General features: G+C 44.3%; 1 protein-coding gene across 2 annotated transcripts in view; it reads right to left on the bottom strand.

Annotated features, from left to right (window-relative positions):
* LOC309340980 (glutamate carboxypeptidase 2-like) overlaps window positions 1–25,708 on the bottom strand; it is a 54,001-nt gene extending 28,293 nt beyond the window's left edge. The window contains exons 1-7 of one of the 2 annotated variants that reach the window (XM_081860331.1): window positions 25,513–25,708; window positions 23,743–23,851; window positions 14,862–15,048; window positions 13,060–13,161; window positions 9,105–9,230; window positions 6,377–6,563; window positions 4,355–4,448 (exon numbers count right to left, since the gene is read on the bottom strand). In XM_081860331.1, coding sequence (XP_081716457.1) covers window positions 4,355–4,448; window positions 6,377–6,563; window positions 9,105–9,230; window positions 13,060–13,161; window positions 14,862–15,048; window positions 23,743–23,851; window positions 25,513–25,630 — 923 coding nt within the window. In that variant the 5' untranslated portion in view covers window positions 25,631–25,708. Of the gene's footprint in view, window positions 1–4,354; window positions 4,449–6,376; window positions 6,564–9,104; window positions 9,231–13,059; window positions 13,162–14,861; window positions 15,049–23,742; window positions 23,852–25,507 lie in introns of both variants that reach the window. The other variant, XM_081860332.1, reaches the window with a different exon arrangement.
* Between the last annotated feature and the right edge of the window lie 242 nt (window positions 25,709–25,950).

Raw genomic sequence — 25,950 nt, 5'->3', positions numbered from 1 at the left:
TTCACAGCAACCAACCAAAGGTCTGTATATAATTTTTTTAAAAAAAAAATTCTTTTTTACAATTTAAAGCACTCATTTTTTACATCCTTAAAATATCAATGACTTCCCTTCTTCTCTTTCCATCGTTCATTTTACATATCGTAAATCATTGCCTATTTTACAGAAACTATACCATTCAGCATTCCATTGTTACATCCATCATACCTTATTTACACTTGATCTGATCTTAATGCTGTCAGCATTAACTTAGACAGCATTAAGTTATACAGTTATTTCCCGTATATTCAATAAATGTTTTCCAATCTTCTCTAAACGTATGTTCTTCTTGTTCTCTTATTCTATATGTTAAGTCTGCAAGCTGCGCATATTCTGTCAACTTAAGTTGTCATTCTTCTTTGGTTGGGACCTCGCTCATTTTCCATTTTTGGGCTAACAAAACACGGGCTGCAGCAGTGGCATACATAAATAACCTTTTTTGACACCTGGGAATTTCAGTCTGAATTATCCCCAAAAGAAAGGACTCAGGGGGGTTTTTTTGGGGGGGGAGGGGAAGTACTTTTAAACATTTTTTTCAATTCATTATGGATCATTCCCCAATACAGTCACACCTCGGATTACAGATGCTTCAGGTTGTGTTTTTTCGGGTTGCGGACTGCCAAAACCTGGAAGTACCGGAATGGGTTACTTCTGGGTTTTGGTGGTCGTGCATGCGAAGAAGCGCCAAATTGCAACCCACGCATGCACAGAAGCAGAGATGCGGGTTACGAACACTGCGGGTTGTGAACATGCATCCCGCATGGATCATGTTCGCAACCCGAGCATCCACTGTACTCTTTTACCCTTTTACAAGTCTACCACATGTGAAAGAAGAAGAAGAAGAAGAAGAAGAAGGGGGGTTGGATTTGATATCCCGCTTTATCACTACCTGAAGGAGTCTCAAAGCAGCTAACATTCTCCTTTCCCTTCCTCCCCACAACAAACACTCTCTGAGGTGAGTGGGGCTCAGAGACTTCAGAGAAGTGTGACTGGCCCAAGGTCACCCAGCAGCTGCATGTGGAGGAGCAGAGACGCGAACCCTGTTCCCCAGATTACGAGTCTACTGCTCTTAACCACTACACCACACTGGCTCTCATTCCCTCAAACTCATTACATCTCCAGCACTTATCTGAGTCAGTCTTATACGTATTAGCAAGCCTACTCGGAGTTCAACACCATCTGTAAATCATTTTCAAGTAGTTCTCCTCCAAAGAGTAACATGCTGTGAACTTCAAATCGCTTTTCCAGAGTCCCCCCTCCCAGAGGTTAAAATCTATATCATGACCTCTATCTATTGCCCAGTGTGTCATTGAGGCTTTGACAAGCTCGTCGTTTACTTCCCACTAGCAGCCAACCAAATCTCTGTGGGAAGACTGCAAGCAAAAATCTTCCTAGTGCAATAATGTGGCTGAGAACCATGTAGACATACATTGATAAGATCACTCATGGCTCAGTTGGTAGAGCATGGGACTCTTAACCTAGGGGGTTGTGGATTCAAGCCCCACATCTGGTGAAAGATTGCTGAATCCCAGGGGGTTGAATTAGATGATCTTCAGGTTCCTTCCAACTAGGATTCTATGGCAACATAACGTATCTATGGGGCCGCCTCTCCTGGTATGCCCCGCAGAGGACCTTAAGGTCCATGAATAACCATAGTTTAGAGGTCCCAGGCCCTAAGGAAGTTAGACTATCCTCCACCAGGGCCAGGGCCTTTTCAGTGATGGCTCCGACCTGGTGGAATGCTCTGTCCCATGAGACTAGGGCCCTGCAGGATTTAACCTCCTTCCGTCAGGCCTCTAAGACAGAGCTATTCCGCCTGGCCTTTAATTTGAATTCAGCCTGATCATTTATTTCCCTTCTCTTCCCTCCCCTTTTATGAAGATTGCCCACTCTGAGACCCCACAGCTAATTCTCCCCTGGCCTCCTCACTGGCCCAAGTAGGACCAATTCAGCCAGCTAGCCCTGGGGATTATCTAATGCTTATTTCCCCTAAATTGATTTTTGAATTTTATTGTTATTCATGTTTTTATACTGTATTTTATGTTGCTTTTATAATTAAGTGTTTTAAATTTGTTGCTAGCCGCCCTGAGCCTGGTTTTTGAACCGGGAAGGGCGGGGTATAAATAAATTATTATTATTATTATTATTATTATTATTATTATTATTATTATTATTATTATTACATAACCCAATGCATGTCTAAGTGAGAAAGAAATCCCACTGTGGTCAATGTGGTTTGCTTCCTAATAAGCAGGTTTAGCATTATAGCTTAAACTGGGGCAGGGGGCAGTGCCTAGGATGGAGTTGCAGAAAAGGGACTGGGAGTTACACAATGAACCACATACTTCAAGAACCCCAGACTTGCCACAGTAATAATAAAGTTCACGATTCATTTAGGAAAAGAGGGGAATGTGTTCCTTGAAAATATATTTGAGAACTTCATCTCCCAAGCTGCTAGGACAGCTCAGTCCGTAAAGCATGAGACTCTTCATCTTAAAATCATGACTCTTGGGGTCTACAATTCTATGATTCTATGACCTTTTTGTTCGCTATATTAAACCCTGGTTTCCTCTCCCACCCCTTGACTTTTCTCTTTTTGGCTCAAGGTTTCTGCCTTTGTAAGACAAGGAAAAGTGGGGAAAGGCTGAAAAACATGTACCAGCACAGAGTGTTCTCTTAATTTTTTTTTAAAAAAGAATGATCTCTCTTATAACTAATTGTTCTAATACAAGGACTCCTTAAGTATAGTGCAGATAAGTCTCTTTTCCATCAGCTTCCTTGATGCTTGAAGTGAAATAGTTTTTTTGAAAGCCATTTCCCTGTTTTCTGTCCATCCTCCTCCCTCCCTATTAATTTCCCTAAAATTTGTCATTATTTGTTGCCCCACATATCCTCAGACAGACTCCTCCAGCGTCAAGGAACAAGTCTCGGCCTGGGAACTGTAACCCCAGCTGGCTTTGTCAGTCACTGTGGGTAACCTTTTGCACAAGGTAACCTTTTGCTCAAAACTGGACATTTAGGATTTGAACTGGCATTAGCTTACTCAAGATTGATGTCTTGGAGCTAAGCCATGCTCTGGAAAGCTCAATGGCTCTGCTCTGAGCCCTTTCAAAAATAAACAAGTCACTTGGGTATATGTGGGTTCTACCTTGTTCAGTGACGAACGCATGGCTTATCAGTGAATCAAGGGTGCGGTGTTTGTTTACCCGACTAGCCTGACCCTTTTTGTAGCGCTGGGGAAAGTGACAGTCTGTTGAGAAATGGAAAGCTTTGCTAGCCTGCATATTTATGCTTTCACAGCACTGCAGATCTTACCCTTACACCAGAATCAGGCTCTGCAAGCAGACAAACAATCCCGTTAAGTGGCAAGGCAAGTACAGAGGTACCTCAGGTTAAGAACTTAATTCGTTCTGGAGGTCCGTTCTTAACCAGAAACTGTTCTTAACCTGAGGTACCACTTTAGCCAATGGGGCCTCCCGCTGCTGCCACGTGATTTCTGTTCTCATCCTCAGGTAAAGTTCTCAACCCGAGGTACTATTTCTGGGTTAGCGGAGTCTGTAACCTGAAGTGTATGTAACCTAAAGTGTATGTAACCCAAGGTACCACTTCCCAGAAATCACAGTTGATTGAGTCAAGACAAAACACAGCGGTGCATTATGGCAAACATCACATAGGAAAAGAGTTTGATACATAGGTAAAGGTAAAGGACCCCTGGACGATTAAGTCCAGTCAAAGGCGACTATGGGGTTGCTGTGCTCATCTTGCTTTCAGGCCGAGGGAGCTGGCGTTTGTACACAGACAGCTTTCCGGGTCATGTGGCCAGCATGACTAAACTCCTCTGGCACAACAGAACACTGTGACGGAAACCAGAGCGCACAGAAACGCCATTTACCTTCCCACCATAGCAGTACCTATTTATCTACTTGCACTGGTGTGCTTTCAAACTGCTAGGTTGGCAGGAGCTGGGACAGAGCAACAGGAATCACCCTGTCACGGGGATTCGAACTGCCAACTTTCAGATCGGCAAGCCCAAGAGGCTCAGTGGTTTATGTATCAGATATGTTTCATCACTGTGGAAGGCAATAACTTTGCCTATCTGAAAGCAATATAAGAGCGGGGGAGACAAACAATTGTAAATAGACTGTACAGTCCTTTGCCATTTTTTATATAGGCTTCGGGAGTAAACACCAGTGGTGTTGCACATCTGTTGGTGCCCGGGCTGGGTGGGAGCAAGGTGAATGAAACCCTCCATGCCGGCCCACAAAGCTGATTGTGGAATCGACTAAACCTGTAAATGTTAACCACCGGGTGTGCTTACCTCAGCAACATCTCAGCATCATGGTAACCGATAGGGTGGACAGGAATGTTCAACTGGGCTGTCGCCTGGGCTTCATCGTAGCGGTAGGTGTACTCTGGGTCAAGGGTGTGTGGGGGGAAATATTGAAAATAATAATTACAACATTGCTCGCTTATTAATTAATTAATTAAGTTTCCAACACAAATATGCAGAAAGTCACCAGAAAGATGCTTATGCCACAATGGTAGGTATAGATATATTAAACGAAAGCATAATTTTGGAGGACTGTATTTCTTTTTTTAGGTGCAGGTAAGGATGAAAAAGTCCCACCAAGTTGCATAAAATTGTTCTGCTGGTTCTTTGCCTTCCATCACATGAATCCCGTGAGTTATCTTTTCAGCAATTCCGAGGTTTCATAAGTTCTTATGCCACAATGATCAAGAGGCACATCATTTAAGTTCTTCCATTTTTTTGTGTGCAATAGAAAGTCTGGCAGCTACCATAAACCAAGTTAGCAATTCCTTTGAAGAGAAATGTTTTGGAGTATCACCCCAGGTATTTAATTACAATATTGCTTAATTACGAAGGGCTTCAAACTCCTTGCCAGCCAAGTTAAAAGCAAGAAACCTTGCCTGCAGGTTTGTCATATAAAAGGAACCACTCATTGGCAGATGGTTTGGTACTGTCAATATTGTTTGCTTACTGTGCTCCAACTTCTCAAACCCCCTTTCCCCCTGTGAAAGACATTTCCACTGTCTCTGCCTCTTTCTCAGAGCCCTTTAGAGTTTCAGTGGGTGCAGGCTTGGGTTTATCTTATCAAAGTGAGGTGGTCATGGGGAGCGCATGCATTTTTGTTCCCACTAAAAATATTTCTCCAGCATTCTGCAGTCTAGCCTGTTCCTTGCGCTTCCTGATCTGCATAAAATGCCCCATAAGAAAAGATCTCCGTACTGAAGCTGGTGCATGATGGGAAAGGAAAAGGAGGGGCAACAGCTGGTGCATCTGGTGGGCCACCTCTTCCCCATCCTTCTAGAGCCCTGGCTCCCCCCTCTCTAATTTTTATTAAATTTTCTGTTTTACAATTTAGAATACTCATTTAAACATCGTTAAAATGTCAATGACTTCCCTTCTTCTCTTTCCATGGTTCATTTTGCATATCATAAACCCCTGCATATTTTGCATAAACGAAACCATTCAGCATTCCATTATTACATCTATCAAAGCTTATTTACACTGCTGAATTCATCTTGATGCTGCCAACATTTCCAAGTGTACACAATTTCCCTCCATATTGTCAATAAACGTTTTCCAATCTTCTCTAAACATGCGTTCTTCTTGTTCTCTTATTCTATATGGTAAATCTGCAAGCTGCACATATTCCGTCAGCTTAAGTTACCATTCTTCTTTAGTTGGGGCCTCGCTCATTTTCCATTTTGGGACTAACAAAATATGGGCTGCAGTAGTGGCATACACAAATAAACTTTTCTGAGGAATGGGGGGGGGAATTCCCAAATTTTCCTGAGCAGAGGAAACACTGCTAATCCAGTTTAAATCTGGGATAAAGGTAAAGGGACCTCTGACCATTAGGTCCAGTTGTGACTGACTCTGGGGTTGTGGCGCTCATCTCACTTTATTGGCCGAGGGAGCTGGTATACAGCTTCCAGGTCATGTGGCTGTTTACCTTCCCGACAGAGCGGTACCTATTGATCTACTTGCACTTTGACGTGCTTTCGAATTGCTAGGTGGGCAGGAGCAGGGACCGAGCAACGGGAGCTCACCCCGTCGTGGGATTCAAACCGCCAACCTTCTGATCGGCAAGTCCTAGGCTCTGTGGTTTAACCCACAGCGCCACCCACGTCCCTAAATCTGGGATACAGAAGTGCAATTATAATCGCAATCTGCACTCTCCTTTCAAACTTATGTCACCTTATGGCATTGTCTTGCCATTTCCCCCAACGTCCAGTTAACCACATTTCAGAATATATCCCTCTAACGCAATGGGGGAATGCAAAATAAAACTGTGCGATTTTGTGTCTCATTCACCTTTGGCGGGATACCCTGGCGTGAGGGGGTCCCCAGCACCATCCAGAATCAGGACATTCCCACGCTGAGCTCCACCTTCGGGAAGATTCCACCCTGCTGGGTAAGGCTCTACTCCAGGGGCACAAGAGTCAGCTGGGTCGGAGTATAAAATGACCCCTTTGGCTCCAGCAGCAGCAGCATTCTTCACCTGGTGGGGGTGGGAATCACATTGATGCTGCTGTTAGTTTGTTCCTTCGTGCAAAGGTGAGAGGCTGCCTCCATATGGCACAGCCTGGTAGTTGCCAGAGATGGCCAAGTCTTTATCTGTGGACACAGCCAGACACCATAGCCGCCAATGGGGACACCCCACCCCCCAGTTTGCGTAAGACATTCCCTAATATGCTGCCTTCAAAGTTTGATGGTGTCAGCAGACTCTAGGGATGGATGAATCTATTGCTTCCAATTTATCCCAGTTTCCAGTCTTATGTTAGTTCTCTACTGTTCTGGATCAGTTTGTTTCTTTTTTAAAAAAAAAGCTCATGAAAATTCATCAGCATGTTAGGGCTTTTTTTTGCAAGCAATTTACCCTAAAACTATGCAGTTCATGCTATTTTTTTAAAATATATTTTCATATGTTTTTATGCACACATCCCCCCTCCCCAATATAACATTTTTGTACACATTATTTGGTTGGAAAACTGCATCACAAAATTCAGACCACTGCGTTTCATTTTTGCATACAGTTTTAGGCAGTGCAAAGCAGGTAGGTTTGCACTGAAATCCTAACCTAATGGGATTTCTATCCCATCCCCACCAGATCCCAGTGCTCAAATAAGATTCCACTGCTGAACCACTTGCAGTGCCACATTTATGCATAACCTAAACAAGCTATAGCTTAAGGCTGCACTCTCTTGGGAGCCACAAAAAAATTGAAAGGAAAAGAACCTGGATGTACATTTCCAAAATATAAGATAAAAAACAAATAAAATAAAACCTACATACAGCAACAGTGTTTTGTGTTGTGTAGACTCCTATGATGTAAGTAATGGGCCCCGCCTGCTAGCCTGCTCCCTAAAATATCACTGGTTTGCTCATTTCCATATACAGTGGTATCTTGGTTCTCAGACTTAATCCATTTTGGAAGTCTGTTCCAAAACCAAAGCGTTCCAAAACCAAGCCGCACTTTCCCATAGAAAGTAATGCAAAACAGATTAATCCATTCCAGATTAATTTCAGTTCAACAATTACTTTGATAAAATACATATTTTGTTATGTGCAAATGGCTTTAGATACCTATTAGGTCCATAAATTACCATATAGCACACATTCAACACAAAAAATAGCGACAATTTGTGGTTGGCAAAGGACAGCTGGACATATCAAGGGCACCATTACCTTCAGTAGCTTAGGGCCTCATCAAACCTAAATCCAGCCCTGGACACTGGTGGAGAGGCAGGTGGAGAGTTGGATTCTTGCTGTTCGCTTCGGGCAACAAAATGTATTGGACCAGCTCTCCAGAACTTCTGCCAACCAGGACCGAAGGCGTAAGGAAATCATGAGCTCCAACACTAAAGAAGTAATTCTCTGTGTGAGATGCCGGCGTAAGTTAGGCTGGTGTAAAATTACAGCACGTCCAAACCCTGTTCAGCAGAAGGTTGCTGCTCTGCCAAAGGCTGGCAGTCAGAAAACAAGCCTTTTAAATTAGTATTCTGTGCTGAGTTGCCAGGATACAGCCTCAGCCTCTGCCCTCGCTGGTCCCATCCACATAGCTCCGCCAGAACACCTCTTTTTGGGGACTGACACTGGCCTTTGTTCAGTGAGCTTTGGCTTAGCTGGCTGAGCCCTGGCTGAGCCGGGATCAGCAAGCTACACCGGCGTGTCATTGGTTGAACTGAGGTTGGAGACTTAATGCTGGCAGAGCCAGGAATCAGCTGCCTGAGCTGGAAATCGGCTGCATCCTAAACTATTTATCATGGGGAATCAGGACATAGGATTGCCCCCTAAGCCCAGAGTCCCCAATGTGGTACTGGTGGGCACCATAGCATCCTTGCTGCCTCCAAAGGTTCCCTGGCCCTTTCATTTTTTATCTTAAACATTAATGTTTGGGAGGTGTTTTTTGTTTGTTTGTTGTGGGAATGCTTTGTGGGTTCTGTTTCTGTACAAAAGGGTGCAAGGTTTTGTTGTACAGGGGTACCTTGGTTCCCCAACAGCTCAGCTACAGAACAAATAGGCTCCCGAACACTGCAAACCCGGAAGTAAGTGTTCCAGTTTGCGAATGTTTTTCAGAAGCCAAACGTCTGACACGGCTTCCGCTTGAGTGCAGGAAGCTCCTGCAGCCAATTGGAAGCTGCACCTTGGTTTTTGAATGGTTTCAGAAGTCGAACGGACTCCAGGAACAGATTGAGTTCGAGAACCAAGGTACCACTGTACTTGTTCTACTGGTTTTGAAGTGTGTGCAGCTGTTTTGCCTGCTATTTTAGAGAGAGGGTTTTTTCCTTCTGTGAAATGGGTATGTGGGGGGGGGGGCATGATCAAAGTGCCCCCAGGCCCTCCTCTATGCTGAGTTACCTCCTTCACAGTTGTTGTGATACCCTGAACAAATATCTAAATATCACACATCACTTAATCCCCGTAAGTTTCTGCCTTCGTAGTTGTTGTTTTAACAATATAAAAGCCGCTCTCACATTTGGGCAAATTCTGTCTGTGTGCCAAAGCATCCCCTACACACTGAGATGGGAATCATCATTACCTTGTTTCCTCTGAAGATTTTCCCATATCTGACAATGGCAATTTTCCCAGAGCAATTAATTCCGAGCTCTCGTTCTAACCTTTGGAAATCTTCTATGCTTCCATAGTTCACGTAAACCAGATCTCCCTGGGGTATAAGAACACCAGAATGTAAGAAGAGCCTGCTCGAAAGAAGATGTTTAGTGCTCAATTCTGTATTACTTGCACAGATCAGAAGATCAGTGGTTCGAGTCCCCACGATGGAGTGAGCTCCCATTGCTCTGTCCCAGCTTCTGCCCACCTAGCAGTTCAAAAGCACGTCAAAGTGCAAGTAGATAAATAGGTACAACTGTGGCAGGAAGGTAAACGGTGTTTCTGTGCGCTCTGGCACTCGGCACAGTGTCCCATTGTGCCAGAAGTGGTTTAGTCCTGCTGGCCACATGACCCGGAAAGTGGTCTGTGGACAAACGCTGGCTTGCTCAGCCTGAAAAACAAGATGAGCGCCGTAGCCCCATAGTCACATTTGACTGGACTTAACCATCCAGGGGTCCTTTACTTTACCATACCTTTACTTGCACAGAACACAGATACGAGCACTAAATGTGCATTAAGATATATTCTGCTATAATTCCGGAAGTGGTTTTTGTGGCATCTGAAAGCTCAAATGCAGAGAATAGCAGAAAACAACGGAGGGAAAATAGAATATGCTTCTGTGTGAATGCACCCAATATGATGACATTGGAGAAGCAGCAGAACACAAACTAGAGCAGAATAAATCTACCAACAATGCGCTATTCTTGTGTCAAGATCAAGGGTTCATCCACGCCAGTTTGCCCTGCCACTTCCCCTGGGAAAGCCTGTGGTTTAGCACTGAATCGGATAAACAGCATTCGGGTTTCCCCAGATTGCTGTTTGTTCTGTATAATGCTAAAACATCAGTTTGTGGTGCCCAGAGTCTTTCAGCCAACAGCAGTTCCCCCAATATCAGCTGTATGCCTTTGCAGTTCTGGGGGGCTGCTTCTTCCTAGGGAGCGCCAAAAGAACCCTCATATCTTTTTCAAAACAAAACAAATTCCTTCCAGTAGCACCTTAAAGACCAACTAAGTCAGTTCTTGGTATGAGCTTTCGTGTGCATGCACACTTCTTCAGATACACTGAAACAGAAGTTTCCAGACCCTTCTATATAGTGAGAAGGTGGGGAGGGGTATTACTCAGAAGGGTGGTGGGAATGGGTGATTGGCAGATAGCTGTGATGAGCCTGTTGACGACTCTTAACGATTGCAATAGGTCTTACAGGAAAAAGCAAGGGGTGAAAAGGTGAAAAATGGCTTTGTCATGTATAATGAGATAAGAATCCAAGGTCTTTGTTCAGACCAGGTTTCTCCATGGTTTTGAGTTTGGTGATAAGTTGTAATTCAGCAGCTTCTCTTTCCAGTCTATTTCTGAAATTCCTTTGTAGTAAAACAGCTACTTTGAGATCTTGTATAGAATGTCCTGGGAGATTGAAATGTTCTCCTACTGGTTTCTCTGTCTTGTGATTCCTGATGTCCGATTTATGTCCGTTTATTCTTTGGCGTAAGGTCTGGCCTGTTTGTCCAATATAGAGAGCTGAAGGACACTGTTGGCATTTTATGGCATACACAATGTTAGACGATGAGCAATTAAATAGTCCCGAGATGGTATGTGTGATGTTTCACACATGTGTATGTGTATGTTTCACACATGTGTATGTGTATGTGTATGTGTATGTGTGATCTTTTTCAAAAATATCTTTCTCTGAAGGGGGACAGATCTACACTCATGGTTTTTAACGTTAAGGAAGGGTTAAGGCAGGGTTTTGATAATGTAGATGGGCACATGCCATCCTACTTTTTATGTTCATAATGCTTTATCACCTTGCCTTTTTTATCGCTTAGTTTTTAATAGTTTTATGCTGCTATATTGGTCCCTGTTTCTTATGCTTCTATATATGTCCCTATGTAATGTTCCACTGCATTCAAACGCTGACCGCCCTCCAGTGGAATTTGAGGGGTGGTGGCATGTGCAGATAACAAAGGACACAGAGGGAGCGAGAATTTTGTGGCAAAAAGATTCCATTGAGCACATGGATTTATAATATGGACAGATTAGCTACATATGAACGAATTGCATGTTGACGCAAATTAAGAATGGATAAATATGAAGAAATCTGGAAGGAATATTTAAGCGATAAGGCGGATAGTGGTGGGAAGTAGGGGGAGGAGAGAGAGGTGGGGAAATATTGTTAAAAAGGTGTAGTCATAGGTATATCAGTGTATTCAAATCTGAATTGTCAAATTGTCAAATTGTGTTATTAGTGTTATTATGGTTTTTGTTGTATGTGTCTTTTGTGGTTGTTGTTTGTATTGAAAAAATGATTAAATAAATTTTATTTAAAAATGGAGGGAGGGAGAATTAAAATGTGATACTGGAGGGCAGAGCAGAGCAACCAGAAATCATCAGCAGGGAAAGAAATAGTGTTTTGGAAAACAGTGTGGCCGAGTATAACTTTCATTTGCCAAACCAACAAACCAAGGTAGTAAACCTTTTAATCAACAAATATAGCCTGTGATGTTTCAGAATGATATATCTATTATTAGTCTAATGGGGAAAAATAATGTTAAACAGGTCAGTGTAGATCCAGCCCAGATACCCAAATTTAGGAACTGCCTTATTTTAGCTCCCACCTAGGCAGGAGAGGTGAGGCAGAAACCTAGTAGCTTGAAATTCTTGCTGGCCATCAAGTTTAGTCACAATCCTCTTGTATAGCAACAAACTTGGGAGATATAAAAACCTAGAGCAGGGGTGGGGAACCTCAGTGTCAGGTACACAAGTTCCCCTCTCCCTTTGGTAGTTCAACAATAAGAATTAATGAGCATTTGGTAGATTTATAGTCCTTTTATTACAGCATTATGTTGCAAGCACAAACAGGCAACCCTCCACAAGGATAGAAGAAGAGTTTGGATTTGATATCCTGCTATACCACTACCCTAAGGAGTCTCAAAGCGGCTAACAATCTCCTTTTCCTTCCTCCCTCACAACAGACACCCTGTGAGGTGAGTGAGGCTGAGAGACTTCAGAGAAGTGTGACTAGCCCAAGGTCACCCAGCAGCTGAATGTGGAGGAGCGGAATCGAACCTGGTTCACCATATTACAACTCCACTGCTCTTAACCACTATACCGCACTGGCTTACTCTGACTCCTCCCCACTTCCACAGCAAGAAGCGTGCCAATGGGAAGTTCCTCCCCCTCTGCGTCTCCTTTGTTCTTTGACATGCTTGGACAGAGTTCAGGGGGGGAGGGGGTTCCCCCCACTCTCTATTGATGTATCACCCAGCAGCTCCCTCCCTTCTGGTGCTTAGCTACTATCTCATAGCTGGGTAGCTCCTCTCAACTGAGCAGCTGCTGTGTCTACCTGTCTCTCTGTTTCTGGAAACGCTGGAAGCAGGGGAGGCAAATATTCTTCCTCCTCTTCTGTTAGGAGCTGATCTCCCTGTGACTCCATTCACCAATCTTCCGATTCAGACCATCTCCTCACACTCAGGTTAGGAGGACCACATATGGCTCTCCAGGCCTCTCTATGTGGCCCCCAGAATCTTTCCCAGAACACACCCTTCGCTGCCTTGGCTCCACACAAACCTTGAGAATATCTGCCTACTTGTAATATGTCCTTGAGGTCTGACCATGCCTCCTGGTTGTCTGGGTGGAGGATAGTGTGTGTGTATGTGTGGAAACTAGCTTACTGCTGCACTAAAATAAAAAAATTGCACCGGAGGCTCCGCCTACCCTTGCCTCTGGTCCCGCCCACCTCTGGTATGTGGTCCTCAGAAGGTTGAGCACCAGGGAAAGCGACACTGGATCTGAAAAGGGATCACCACCCCTGATCCAGAGAGAGAGAGGGTCATTCGCATAACAGAAGGGCACATTCACACAACCCGTTACCCCACATCAGTCCTTACCTCTGGCATGCCCTGAGCAGAGAAAGCACTATAGGGTGGAACAACATCTTCAATGTGTGTATACCCCGGAGGGAGAGGCTCAGATAATGAGGTGTTGAAAATCTGGGCAGTTAAGAGGGAGCAGAGGAGGAGGCAGAATATTCAGGTCAGTTTTAGACTAATTTCATATACCGCCCCCCCCCCTATTAATATTTTAGTTACAAAGGTTTTGAATATAAAGAAATAAAATGATGCATGTGGAAAAAGAAAATAAAAAAATAATAAGGCTCAAAAACATGTGGAAAGGAAGTGATAAAGAATGGAAAATCATCAGAGGTGTTGGGGGAAGTCAAAAATATTGTATAAGATGTGAAGATATGTTGTATGACTGTTGGAACTGATATGTTAAAAAATCAATAAAAATGTATATAAAAAAAACAAAAACAAAAACATGTAGAAAGAAGCAGTACACTAATATATACAATATATGGCAAGCACCCTAGCCCATACATTCTTATATGAAATTGATATTCTTATCCTAAGACATATGTAAATATTAATAGCCTGCTACATTTCGTAGAAGCTCATTCCAAATATTGCCATATTGATCCAAGTCTACATCTGTAAGCAGTCCGTTCATAAGTTGTGAGAGTTATCATGTTGTCAATCCATTTGTTAAATTTCATAAAATTGTGGAGTTGGAAAGTATCCAAAGGGTTTCCCCTCTGGTCCAACTGTCTGCAATGCAGGAATCACGGTTAATGTCCTGCATTGCATTCATGTTAGAGCTGCAGGTGGCACCTGTGACCAGGCCCCAAAATCAACTTGGGGTATCACAACTGTAAGCAAGCAACCTAGCAGAATGAGAGGACATGTTGCTAAAAACTTGAGAAAAGAAAACGTGGTCAGTCCCTCCCTCCACAATGCACATGGAAAGTAGGCACTGGGCATATATATCTGTGGAATGGTTGGGATTCTGTGACAAAGAAGGCTTTGTCTGGAGAGATGTGTCTGTCTTCCTCATTATTAACATTCAGAAGGAATGGGAAAACAGTACTATTCACCCAGGCATTTGACGGCTGAAAGAGACTACCCTGGCATCCTTGAAATTATTACCTGTGAGGGTATGTGACTGAAATTAAAAGCTACAAATATGTTTTCTTTTATTCTATTCGCTTTGTTCCACTGCCGGCAGTGGCGTAGCGTGGGTTGTCAGCACCCGGGGCAAGGCAAGTAATTTGCGTCCCCTAACCCGTGGATTTGCGCCCCCTAACCCTAACCCCCAGATGTTGCGCCCGGTGCGGCCGGGCCCCCCTGCACCCCCCACGCTACACCACTGACTGCCGGTGTGAACTCCTTTTGGGGGAAGGTGGGAAAGCCATTTAAGAAGAGTTTGGATTTGATATCCCGCTTCATCACTACCCGAAGGAGTCTCAAAGCGGCTAACCATCTCCTTTCCCTTCCTCCCTCACAACAAACACTCTGTGAGGTGAGTGGGGCTGAGAGACTTCAAAGAAGTGTGACTAGCCCAAGCTCACCCAGCAGTTGCATGTGGAGGAGCAGGGAATCGAACCCGGCTCACCAGATTACGAGTCCACCGTTCTTAACCACTACACCACACTGGCATTTAAGGAATCATCACCTCAAAGTGTGGGCAGGTTCACCTGGAGAAAAGATCTCTTTTCAAAGCTCAGCAGAATTTACCTCTCGTAACTGCACCGTTATCTGTTAAACTGAATGTTCTGAAAGGGACAGGGATGGTTGACTTAAAGAAAAGCTAAAGCCAGATGGGGAAATCCATTTTCTCTCCCTCTCCCCTTTACCTCGTGCCCTTGGTCATCCACAATTGAGATGTAGTTGGGATTTGTTTCATTTGGGTAGGACAGCAGAACGTCATAGGCAGCCAGTTGAACCGAATCCAGGCCAAATTCCTTCCACTGGGCCTGTATTTGTTTGGCCAGGCGCAGGTTCTCTGGTGTGCCTGCCAAGTGAGGCAGCCGAGTGAAATTGCTGGAAAAGAGGAGAAGGGTATAATGAATGAAATCACATTTACTTATTTTTTTTCATTGGGCTTGCTGCTGTTGTTGGACGTCAGTCCTCGCTGTGCAAGTAGCACAAATCGCAGCCGGGTGACCATCTTGACCAAAGGTGGGTCACTGACAGGAGCGAGCCAGCAGCAAATCACACCAATCCAGCAGGAGTTAACTCTTTAATAGCAAAACAGGATCTCTACAAGAGTGTCAGGCCTAATGAGCACAGAAACTGAGGTCTTGCTCCATGGATGTAGCCAGGATTTTTGTTGGGGGGGGGAGGACTTTGTTAGGGGGGCAAAACTGATGTGACTAGTCAGTTAGCTAAGTATTCATTATATATATATATATATATATAGATTTGCTTTCGTAGATTTTCACGGGTACAGGAATGCAGGTTTTGGTGTCCTCGGGTGTCTTCCCGTGTAAAAGTTGGGGTGTCTAGGCGACGTTTCGACGAGGTCTCACTCGTCATCTTCAGGCTGGTGCTTTCGGCTTCTTGTTACTGGAACAGAGCAGGATCTCAGTGTTTGAGTTCCTATAAATACTGTAGAGGGGGTGTGGTGTATAGCCTCCAATGTTCTGGGCAGAGAGGAAGTTCCCAGGCTAGTGTGCCTTTTCTTCTTTTGTTCCTTAATTACTTGAGAGATATCTTGAGTGATTTCTTGAGTGATATCCTGAGTACCACTTAGGTGGGTCATTAGGTGTGGATTAGTTGTTAAAGTCTTTGTGTCTTGACCTCTTGAACTTTGTGAAGAGTTTTCCTGAGAAGATGGCTGTACTGTACTTAGTTGTGCTCTGGCTTGGCTTCGTGTATAGGGGCGAGCTGTGGTTTTGTGGCTTGTGTCAGCCAGATCTGTGTAGGGATTGCAGGGGGGTGCAGCATCCGGAGGTGCCACCATGGATTGGCTACTGGATGGTGTCTGTAATTCATCTGTGGAGAGGGTCTGGGTTTGGGTCTGGTGTGGTTGATTGGTGTTGGCGTTCTGTGTGCCTCTGGATCTGGTGTCAGTTTTTGTGGGGAGGGCTAATTTCCAGATGTCTGGCAAGCGGGATGTGTCGTCACGCTTGTTCATGTTGTGAGGGTGTTTCTCTGTCTCGATGGCTTCCATGATTATTCTCTTGTGGTGATGTTCCGTGTTAAAGAGCAATTTGGAATCTGCAAAATTAATTTCGTGTCCTGTTTCTTTCATGTGTTGGAAAAGAGAGGAAGTTTTTTCTTCTTTTTTGACGGCATTCTTGTGTTCTGCGATACGTGCATTTATTCGTCTGTTTGTTTGTCCAATGTACGTGGCTGGGCAGACTTTGCAGGGTATTTCATAGATCCCTTGGTTTTCCAACTGGATTTTATCCTTGGGGTTTCTGAGGATATTGGCTATTTTTTGGTTGGTGCAAAAGGCTGTTTTGATATTGTGTTTATGGAGGATTTTGCTAATTTTATCTGTAGTGCCCTTGATATAAGGAAGGAGGGCCATGCCATTGTTTTCTTCTGTGTCTTGGTTTTTGGGGGGTGTTTCCTTTTGGATTAGCTTCGTAATCCTGTTTTGCTGGTATCCATTGGCAATTAACACGTTTGAGAGATTCTGTAACTCAGTTGTCAAGTGGTCTTTGTCAGCCAGGCGTTTGGTTCTGGAGATGAGAGTCTTGGCTACGGAGTTTATTTGTGCAGGGTGGTGGTGTGATTGTGCATGTAAGTAGCGGTTGGTGTGTGTTTTTTTCCGGTAGATAGTGTGTCCTAGGGAGCCATCAGGTTTTTTGTAGATTAGGACGTCAAGGAAGGGAAGTTGGTTGTTGGCTTCTATTTCCATAGTGAATTGTATTTTGGGGTGTAAGTTGTTGAGATGTGTGAGGAAGCTATCCAGTTTTTCTTTCCCGTGTGGCCAAATTACAAAGGTGTCGTCAACATATCTGAGCCAAAGTTTGGGTTTGTGTTCTGACTTGTCTAAAGCATTGGTTTCAAAGTGTTCCATGTACAGGTTTGCGATGACCGGTGAGAGGGGTGATCCCATAGGTGCTCCTTCTATCTGTTTGTATCTTTGTCCATTGTGGATGAAGTACGTGTTGGTTAGGCAGTGGTTGGTCAGGTCCAAGATGTATTCGGGGGGATTGTATTTGCTTTGAATAGCTGTCAAGGCTTCATTAATGGGCACTTGTGTGAAGAGAGATACAACATCGAAGCTCACAAGTAGGTCATTAGGATGTAGGTTTTGCTTCTTTATTGTTTCTATGAACTGGAAGGAGTTTGGTACGTGTGAAGAGATGGATTCTGCATAGGGCTGAAGTTGCTTGGCGAGAAATTTAGCGAGATTTTGTAGAGGTGAGCCTATGGAGCTGACTATTGGTCTGAGTGGTGTTCCTTCTTTGTGTATCTTGGGGAGGCCGTAGAGTTTGGGGCATCTGGATGATTTTTCTCTGGGGATGATTCTTAGCTGGATTTCTTCACTGATAGGAGAGGCTTTTATTTTGGATTTGGTGGTTTTTTCCAGGTAGGTGGTGGGATCTGTTTTTATAGGTTTGTAGGCAGGATCTTGGAGTAGATTTGATAGTTTTGCTTGGTAGTCCGATGTGTTCATCACCACAGTGGTGATGAACACATCGGACTACCAAGCAAAACTATCAAATCTACTCCAAGATCCTGCCTACAAACCTATAAAAACAGATCCCACCACCTACCTGGAAAAAACCACCAAATCCAAAATAAAAGCCTCTCCTATCAGTGAAGAAATCCAGCTAAGAATCATCCCCAGAGAAAAATCATCCAGATGCCCCAAACTCTACGGCCTCCCCAAGATACACAAAGAAGGAACACCACTCAGACCAATAGTCAGCTCCATAGGCTCACCTCTACAAAATCTCGCTAAATTTCTCGCCAAGCAACTTCAGCCCTATGCAGAATCCATCTCTTCACACGTACCAAACTCCTTCCAGTTCATAGAAACAATAAAGAAGCAAAACCTACATCCTAATGACCTACTTGTGAGCTTCGATGTTGTATCTCTCTTCACACAAGTGCCCATTAATGAAGCCTTGACAGCTATTCAAAACAAATACAATCCCCCCGAATACATCTTGGACCTGACCAACCACTGCCTAACCAACACGTACTTCATCCACAATGGACAAAGATACAAACAGATAGAAGGAGCACCTATGGGATCACCCCTCTCACCGGTCATCGCAAACCTGTACATGGAACACTTTGAAACCAATGCTTTAGACAAGTCAGAACACAAACCCAAACTTTGGCTCAGATATGTTGACGACACCTTTGTAATTTGGCCACACGGGAAAGAAAAACTGGATAGCTTCCTCACACATCTCAACAACTTACACCCCAAAATACAATTCACTATGGAAATAGAAGCCAACAACCAACTTCCCTTCCTTGACGTCCTAATCTACAAAAAACCTGATGGCTCCCTAGGACACACTATCTACCGGAAAAAAACACACACCAACCGCTACTTACATGCACAATCACACCACCACCCTGCACAAATAAACTCCGTAGCCAAGACTCTCATCTCCAGAACCAAACGCCTGGCTGACAAAGACCACTTGACAACTGAGTTACAGAATCTCTCAAACGTGTTAATTGCCAATGGATACCAGCAAAACAGGATTACGAAGCTAATCCAAAAGGAAACACCCCCCAAAAACCAAGACACAGAAGAAAACAATGGCATGGCCCTCCTTCCTTATATCAAGGGCACTACAGATAAAATTAGCAAAATCCTCCATAAACACAATATCAAAACAGCCTTTTGCACCAACCAAAAAATAGCCAATATCCTCAGAAACCCCAAGGATAAAATCCAGTTGGAAAACCAAGGGATCTATGAAATACCCTGCAAAGTCTGCCCAGCCACGTACATTGGACAAACAAACAGACGAATAAATGCACGTATCGCAGAACACAAGAATGCCGTCAAAAAAGAAGAAAAAACTTCCTCTCTTTTCCAACACATGAAAGAAACAGGACACGAAATTAATTTTGCAGATTCCAAATTGCTCTTTAACACGGAACATCACCACAAGAGAATAATCATGGAAGCCATCGAGATAGAGAAACACCCTCACAACATGAACAAGCGTGACGACACATCCCGCTTGCCAGACATCTGGAAATTAGCCCTCCCCACAAAAACTGACACCAGATCCAGAGGCACACAGAACGCCAACACCAATCAACCACACCAGACCCAAACCCAGACCCTCTCCACAGATGAATTACAGACACCATCCAGTAGCCAATCCATGGTGGCACCTCCGGATGCTGCACCCCCCTGCAATCCCTACACAGATCTGGCTGACACAAGCCACAAAACCACAGCTCGCCCCTATACACGAAGCCAAGCCAGAGCACAACTAAGTACAGTACAGCCATCTTCTCAGGAAAACTCTTCACAAAGTTCAAGAGGTCAAGACACAAAGACTTTAACAACTAATCCACACCTAATGACCCACCTAAGTGGTACTCAGGATATCACTCAAGAAATCACTCAAGATATCTCTCAAGTAATTAAGGAACAAAAGAAGAAAAGGCACACTAGCCTGGGAACTTCCTCTCTGCCCAGAACATTGGAGGCTATACACCACACCCCCTCTACAGTATTTATAGGAACTCAAACACTGAGATCCTGCTCTGTTCCAGTAACAAGAAGCCGAAAGCACCAGCCTGAAGATGACGAGTGAGACCTCGTCGAAACGTCGCCTAGACACCCCAACTTTTACACGGGAAGACACCCGAGGACACCAAAACCTGCATATATATATATATATATATATATATATATTCTGTTTTGCAATTTAGAATATTCATTTAAACAGCCTTAAGATACCAGTACCTTCCCTTCTTCTCTTTCTATGGTCCACTTTGTATAACATAAATCCCTGCATATTTTGCATAAACTAAACCATTCAGTATTCCATTATTACATCCATCAAAACTTATTTACAGTTGAATTTATCTTAATGCTGCCAACGTTTTCAAGAGTACACAATCTCCCCCCATATATTCAATAAACATTTTCCAGTCTTCTTCTTCTCCTTGTTCTCTTATTCTATATGTTAGGTCCGCAAGCTGCACATATTCCATCAGTTTAAGTTGCCATTCTTCTTTAGTTGGGACCTCCTATTGTTTTACTTGATCTGGTGGGGGGGCAGTTGCCCCCTTGCCCCCCCTGGCTACGCCCATGTCTTGTCCCCATGAATCAAATTGCTGAGACTAAAGATCCACAACATCCCACAGCCAGGTATGTCTCTTCCTCACCAGCTCCCCCCCCCAAGCAATCCGAGAATGCACCTATGTGTCTCTCTTTGCTTCTCCTGCTTCATGCCTCTCCTGGTTTTGGGAGACCAAACGGGAAGAGAGCTTGTCACAACAGGATGGCGAAACACTAAGGCTTCTTCACAAGCCTGACCCATCTCTGCTTCTCATCATCCCTCCTTTCCTGCATCAGCTTCTGCCCAGATTCTGGACACTCCTCAATCCCTTGGCCCTGTTACCTCTTCAGTCACTCAGCTCACACCATCACTATTTCTGTTTCTTTGTTTAAGGCAGCCTTCCCCAACCTGGTGCCCTCTGGCTGATTTGAACTACTGCACATTTCCCATCTCTCTCAGCCCTGCAACCGCTGGGGCGGAGGAAAGATTTGATTAATCGAATCGTTAATTATTTTTCACTCGCAGGTTTCCCAACTGCTTTGCAGCAAAAAAAAATTAAAAAAAATTACCAACTCAGCGTACAAGAAGTTTAAGATAAAATACACAGGATGCGCTTCCAGACTATTACCAGCTCAGCACTAACTCTGTCTCCACCTTGCAGGCTCCACCTTGATCGTTTTTAGTATTGGATGTGGGCCTTTGATGGCTCTGGGTTACCTCGTCTTGAGAACGCTCTGAAATGTACCCCAAGTGTGTTGGTTGGTTGGTTGGTTGGTTGGTTTGGCCGGTTGGCATGCTTGCTAAAGCCCTAAACAGCCTTGGCCCAGTACAGTGGTACCTTGGGTTAAGTACTTAATTTGTTCAAGAGGTCCGTATGTAACCTGAAACTGTTCTTAACCTGAAGCACCACTTACTTTAGCTAATGGGGCCTCCTGCTGCCACCGTGCCGCTGGAGCACGATTTCTGTTCTCATCCTGAAACAAAGTTCTTAACCCGAGGTAATATTACTGGGTTAGCGGAGTCTGTAACCTGAAGTGTATGTAACCTGAAGCGTATGTAACCCAAGGTACCACTCTATACCTGAAGGAGTGTCTCCTCCCCCATCGTTCAGCCCAGACACTGAGGTCCAGCTCTGAGGGGCTTCTAGTGGTTCCCTCATTGCGAGAAGTGAGGTTGGAGGGAATCAGGCAGAGGGCCTTCTTGGTAGTGGCTCCTGCCCTGTGGAACGCCTTCCCATCAGATGTCAAAGAAATAAACAACTATCTGACTTTTAGAAGACACCTGAAGGCAGACGTGTTAAGGGAAGCTTTTAATATTTGATGAATTATTGTATTTAAATATTTTGCTGGAAGCCGCCCAGAGTGGCTGGGGAAACCCAACCAGATGGTCGGGGTATAAATAATAAATAATTATTATATATGAGCTATGCTTTCTGTTTAACTCGGATTTGGTGCACGATGGGCAAGAAGTGAATGAGAACCTCTCTGCATCTCTAAGGATAGATTTACAACTTGGCCAAAAGCAATTCTGGAGATGTAAAGCTCTGGTTGGAGGCAGGAATTCACCAGTTGCTGGAAACCACAGGAGGGAAAATAATCTTTTGCTTGGATCCTGAATGCGGGTTTCTCACAGACATCTGGCCTGACCACTTTGAGAACATGATGCTGGACTTAGATGGGCCATTGACTTTATCCAGCAGGCTTGTCTAAGGTTCTTATGTGCTTAAATAAAAGCTGCGATTGACTAAGCAATTCAAACCTACATGCTTATTCTTTTAGCCTTTAAGTGGCATTGTATATTGTATTGTTGGTTTATTGCTATGGCCGGTGGCTGACGCAAATAAAGATTCATTCATTCATCCATCCATTCATTCACTCACCCTGCATCCATTTTGTGGGCATCTAAAATGTGTAACACACCCTCATGAACAAGTATGAATAAAATGAGGGAATGTTCCTCTTTAACACACTGCTTAACAATCTCAAAACACACTGAGCTGGCGCTGGGTGGACAAACGTCAACATATTAGCATTTATAACTGGAACATTGACTCATTTGCTAAATAAGTCTGAGTGATAGTTTTCTTTCCTACTTGAAAACGTGCTCTGCGTGCCAGCTTTTTGATTACTAAACGCTGCCATGGACTAAAAACGCTGTAATTACAAATGTATGCCGCTAAGTTAATCTCAGGAAATGCCACCAAACTGAAAAATATATTTTAGCCTGCAGTCCTGGCAACATCAGAGGTACTTCAGTGTAGCTTGTTCATCGTGGCTCACCTGTGGCTCAACCAGCTGAGCTTAATCTGGCTGAGGCAAGGCCAGAACACTTCACCTGCCCGCTTGGCAAAGAACACTATTTTAAAGGCTTGCTTTCCCTCTACCAGGCATAGGAAGAGGAACAGCCCTGCTGCTGAACAGAGTATACATCTGATGTAAATTTACACCAGCTTCTGGTACATAGGAAAATTACATGGGTCTGGTTGGCTTATGCCTTAAGCCCAGTCTACTTTTAATATTTACTCTTTTTTTCCTCCCGGAGGTTACCTACCCCTGATTTAAGGGCTCCTAGCTGCAATCCACTTGAAATATCTAATTTAAGGCAGTCTCTAAAAATGACAAGGGACACAGGTGGCGCTGTGGGTTAAACCACAGAGCCTAGGACTTGCCAATAAGAAGGTCGGCGGTTTGAATCCCTGTGACGGGATGAGCTCCCGTTGCTCGGTGCCTGCTCCTGCCCACCTGGCAGTTCAAAAGCACGTCAAAGTGCAAGTAGATAAATAGGTACCACTCCGGCAGGAAGGTAAACGGCATTTCTGTGCGCTGCTCTGGTTTGCCAGAAGCGGCTTAGTCATGCTGGCCACATGACCCGGAAGTGAGATGAGCGCCGCAACCCCACAGTCGGCTACGACTGGACCTAACGGTCAGGGGTCCCTTTACCTTTACCTAAAAATGACAGCATATACCAGGAATATTTTCACCATAGAGATGCATGGCTAGAGCAGTTACTCATATCTGCCATCTTGTTATTGTTATTCAAATACAGGGTTGTTATTTTTCAGTTCAGTGCCACAAGTTCAGGACTGTGCATCCATCTTTTTCTTTTTTTCTAGTGTTTGATCAGGGATGATAGCCAGACAAAAGAAATGAGTGTGCACATCGCGGACAATGAACCCCTTATCTTGCCACTTCTAACTCTCAAAAAAGCTATTATACATCACCAGCTTGGGGTGAATTTAGGCATTAATCTAATTCTCTTTTGCCTTGCCTTGTCTTGTCACCCCCCGCCCCCTTGGGATGGGAAAAGTAAAGATTCCAAACAAATAAATAATCCTGTATAACTAGAATCAGAGATCAGAAACCTACCATTTCTGATAGATCTCTGGTGACTGAGCTTATTGTCATTTGCTAAAACCACCTTGTTCCAAAAGAGTCTCAAAAAGTGGTTTCTGGGTCAATTTAAATACACACACACACACACACAAATCAACACAGTGCACTTTGCTTACTATAAAAATTGCTTGATATTCGCAGCTTTCATTTCTGTCATGAACGCCTTCTTCATCTTCTCGTGAGAACCTGTTGCTGGCAATTGACCTTCAGGTTTACTCAGCCAACCTGCAAGATAGACCAGAGAGAGCTGCAGCAACTGCCCCTGCCATCACAGAATCACAGAATAGTACCCCAAGGGTCTTCTAGTCCACCCGTCTGCTTAAAAACATGGAATCCAACATGGCGGTGGCAGTGTCAACTCATTGACTGAAGACCCAAATCCTAGACAGACATGGCTTAAAGGCCATTTGCTTGTTATGGATTGAGTTTTATCCATACAACCTTTGAGGTTCATAATGTTAACCATGCATTCACCTTCATGGAATATGAAAAAATGCCAGAGGAAATCCATTCATTTTTACTGATAGCTACAATTTCAGAAACTGGGAAGGCTGGGAAGAGAAACGCTTTCCCCTCCTAATTTGTTTCTTTCTCTCCTCCCTCTGTAATCTTTATTTTTAAATAAATAAATAAATTGTAAGCTCCTTTGGGGCGAAGGCATACCATTTTGGTTTGTTCACCTAGGGTTAATGTCCACCAGACATTTGCAGCACAGTTAAAGCACAATCCCCCCCCCCCACAAAAAGGCGCTAGGTGCTGTAGTTCACCCCTCATGAAGCTACAATTCCCAGCACCCTTAACAAGCCACAATACCCAGGATTTTGGGGGATAAGACATGAGCTTTAAATTGTGTGCATGCAGCCTTTGTAGAGGGTTTATTTATGTGCGTTGGTTCTAGTGTAAATAAATAGCAAGCGGGACCCTGCAACAAAATGTTGCAGTGTGAAGTGCTTCCATTCAGGAATCCAAAATACAAGGAACCCACTGAGCATGTCCAGTTCTCATGGGTTTGTTTTTGAGGTGCCCCACAGGGTTTTTTTTGTCCCCAAAGCCTGACGATACTGAGTGTATGTATGTGGGGCCATTAGGCTCCATAAGCAATGAGAGTCTCCCCTTGAAGACGCAAAGGGATGGAGTAGAGAAGTTTGAAATGATTTTAACAAGGAGAAATTGAATTTTGTTCTGTTCTGTTCAAAGCAAAGCAAATGTGCCTTTATCAGGCAAGAGAACAGACAGACAAGCAATGCCTTGGCACTTCAGATCAAAGATCCACCAAGGATCCACCTGCATGTTTACTCAGAAGTAAGTCCCTTCAGCGTTCAAGGGGGCTTACTCTCAGCAGGTAAAGTGAAACTGCAACCAAACCAACCCCCTCTGCCAAACCCACAAGCAATCCACAAAAACAGCTCTCTGTCCTTAGCAACCAGCACTCAAAGGTATTTTGCTGCTGTACGCAGAGGTTCTCTTGAATGATCACAGCTTGTCACTGTTGACTTTGCCCTCCATGAATCTTTCCGCTTTTTAAAAGCCACTGACTCATGCTGCTGAGCGAATACCGCAAATCCACTTTGCCTGTTCTTAGTAAGCTGCAAGAGAGGAAGGCTGGAGCTTTCCATGTCTTTTAAAAAAACTCATCTGTTCAAATCTTTAAAGAAACAAAGCTTCTTGCTTGCAGACTAAAACAACTTTCCCCCCCCAAAAAAACTTTCTTCTTCCCCCTCCTAACAAGTTCCAGGAGGAGAACTCGCTCCCTGGAATGCGAAGGCAATTATTTCCCTCCCCTAATGAGTGGCAGAGCAGCAGCGCATGCAATTCGACCTCCAGCCTCCTCCTCTCCAAGCCCTTTCGCAGATAAAACGAGACTCTTGGCTCAGCTCGCACCATACCAATGAGGAATCCGAGGAGGAAGACGCCAACTGCCACCCCCACGGCCAGCACCCAGGAACGGCTCCTGTTGCCCCTTGCGTAGGTGGGCTCGGTGGCAGCATGCAGGGAGCTCCACATCCTTCTTGTTGCAAAAGAAAGCTTTCCCAGGCTCTGGATTCCGCCTGACCTCTTCCAGTCCCCTGCCACATATACAGACAGAGAAGAGAGAGAGAGAGAGAGAGAGAGAGAGAGAGAGAGAGAGAGAGAGAGAGAGAGAGAGAGACTCTGTACAAGGGGGCAAAGTGCTCACACTTTTCCTCCGCACAGATCTCGACTCCTCCTGCAGGCTACGAAGAGGGCAGGCAGAGACGAGAAGGATCCTCTGCAAACCAGGCTCCAAGTGCTGTACCACTGCCAAGGTCTGCAGCCTGGCACTGCCATTCCTTCGCTCGGGAGGA

This window comes from Podarcis erhardii (assembly GCF_964252035.2).
Source record: "Podarcis erhardii genome assembly, chromosome: 4".
Lineage (NCBI taxonomy): Eukaryota > Metazoa > Chordata > Lepidosauria > Squamata > Lacertidae > Podarcis > Podarcis erhardii.
The sequence above is the reverse complement of the archived record's forward strand: the minus strand, read 5'-3'. Positions and strand labels throughout refer to the sequence as shown.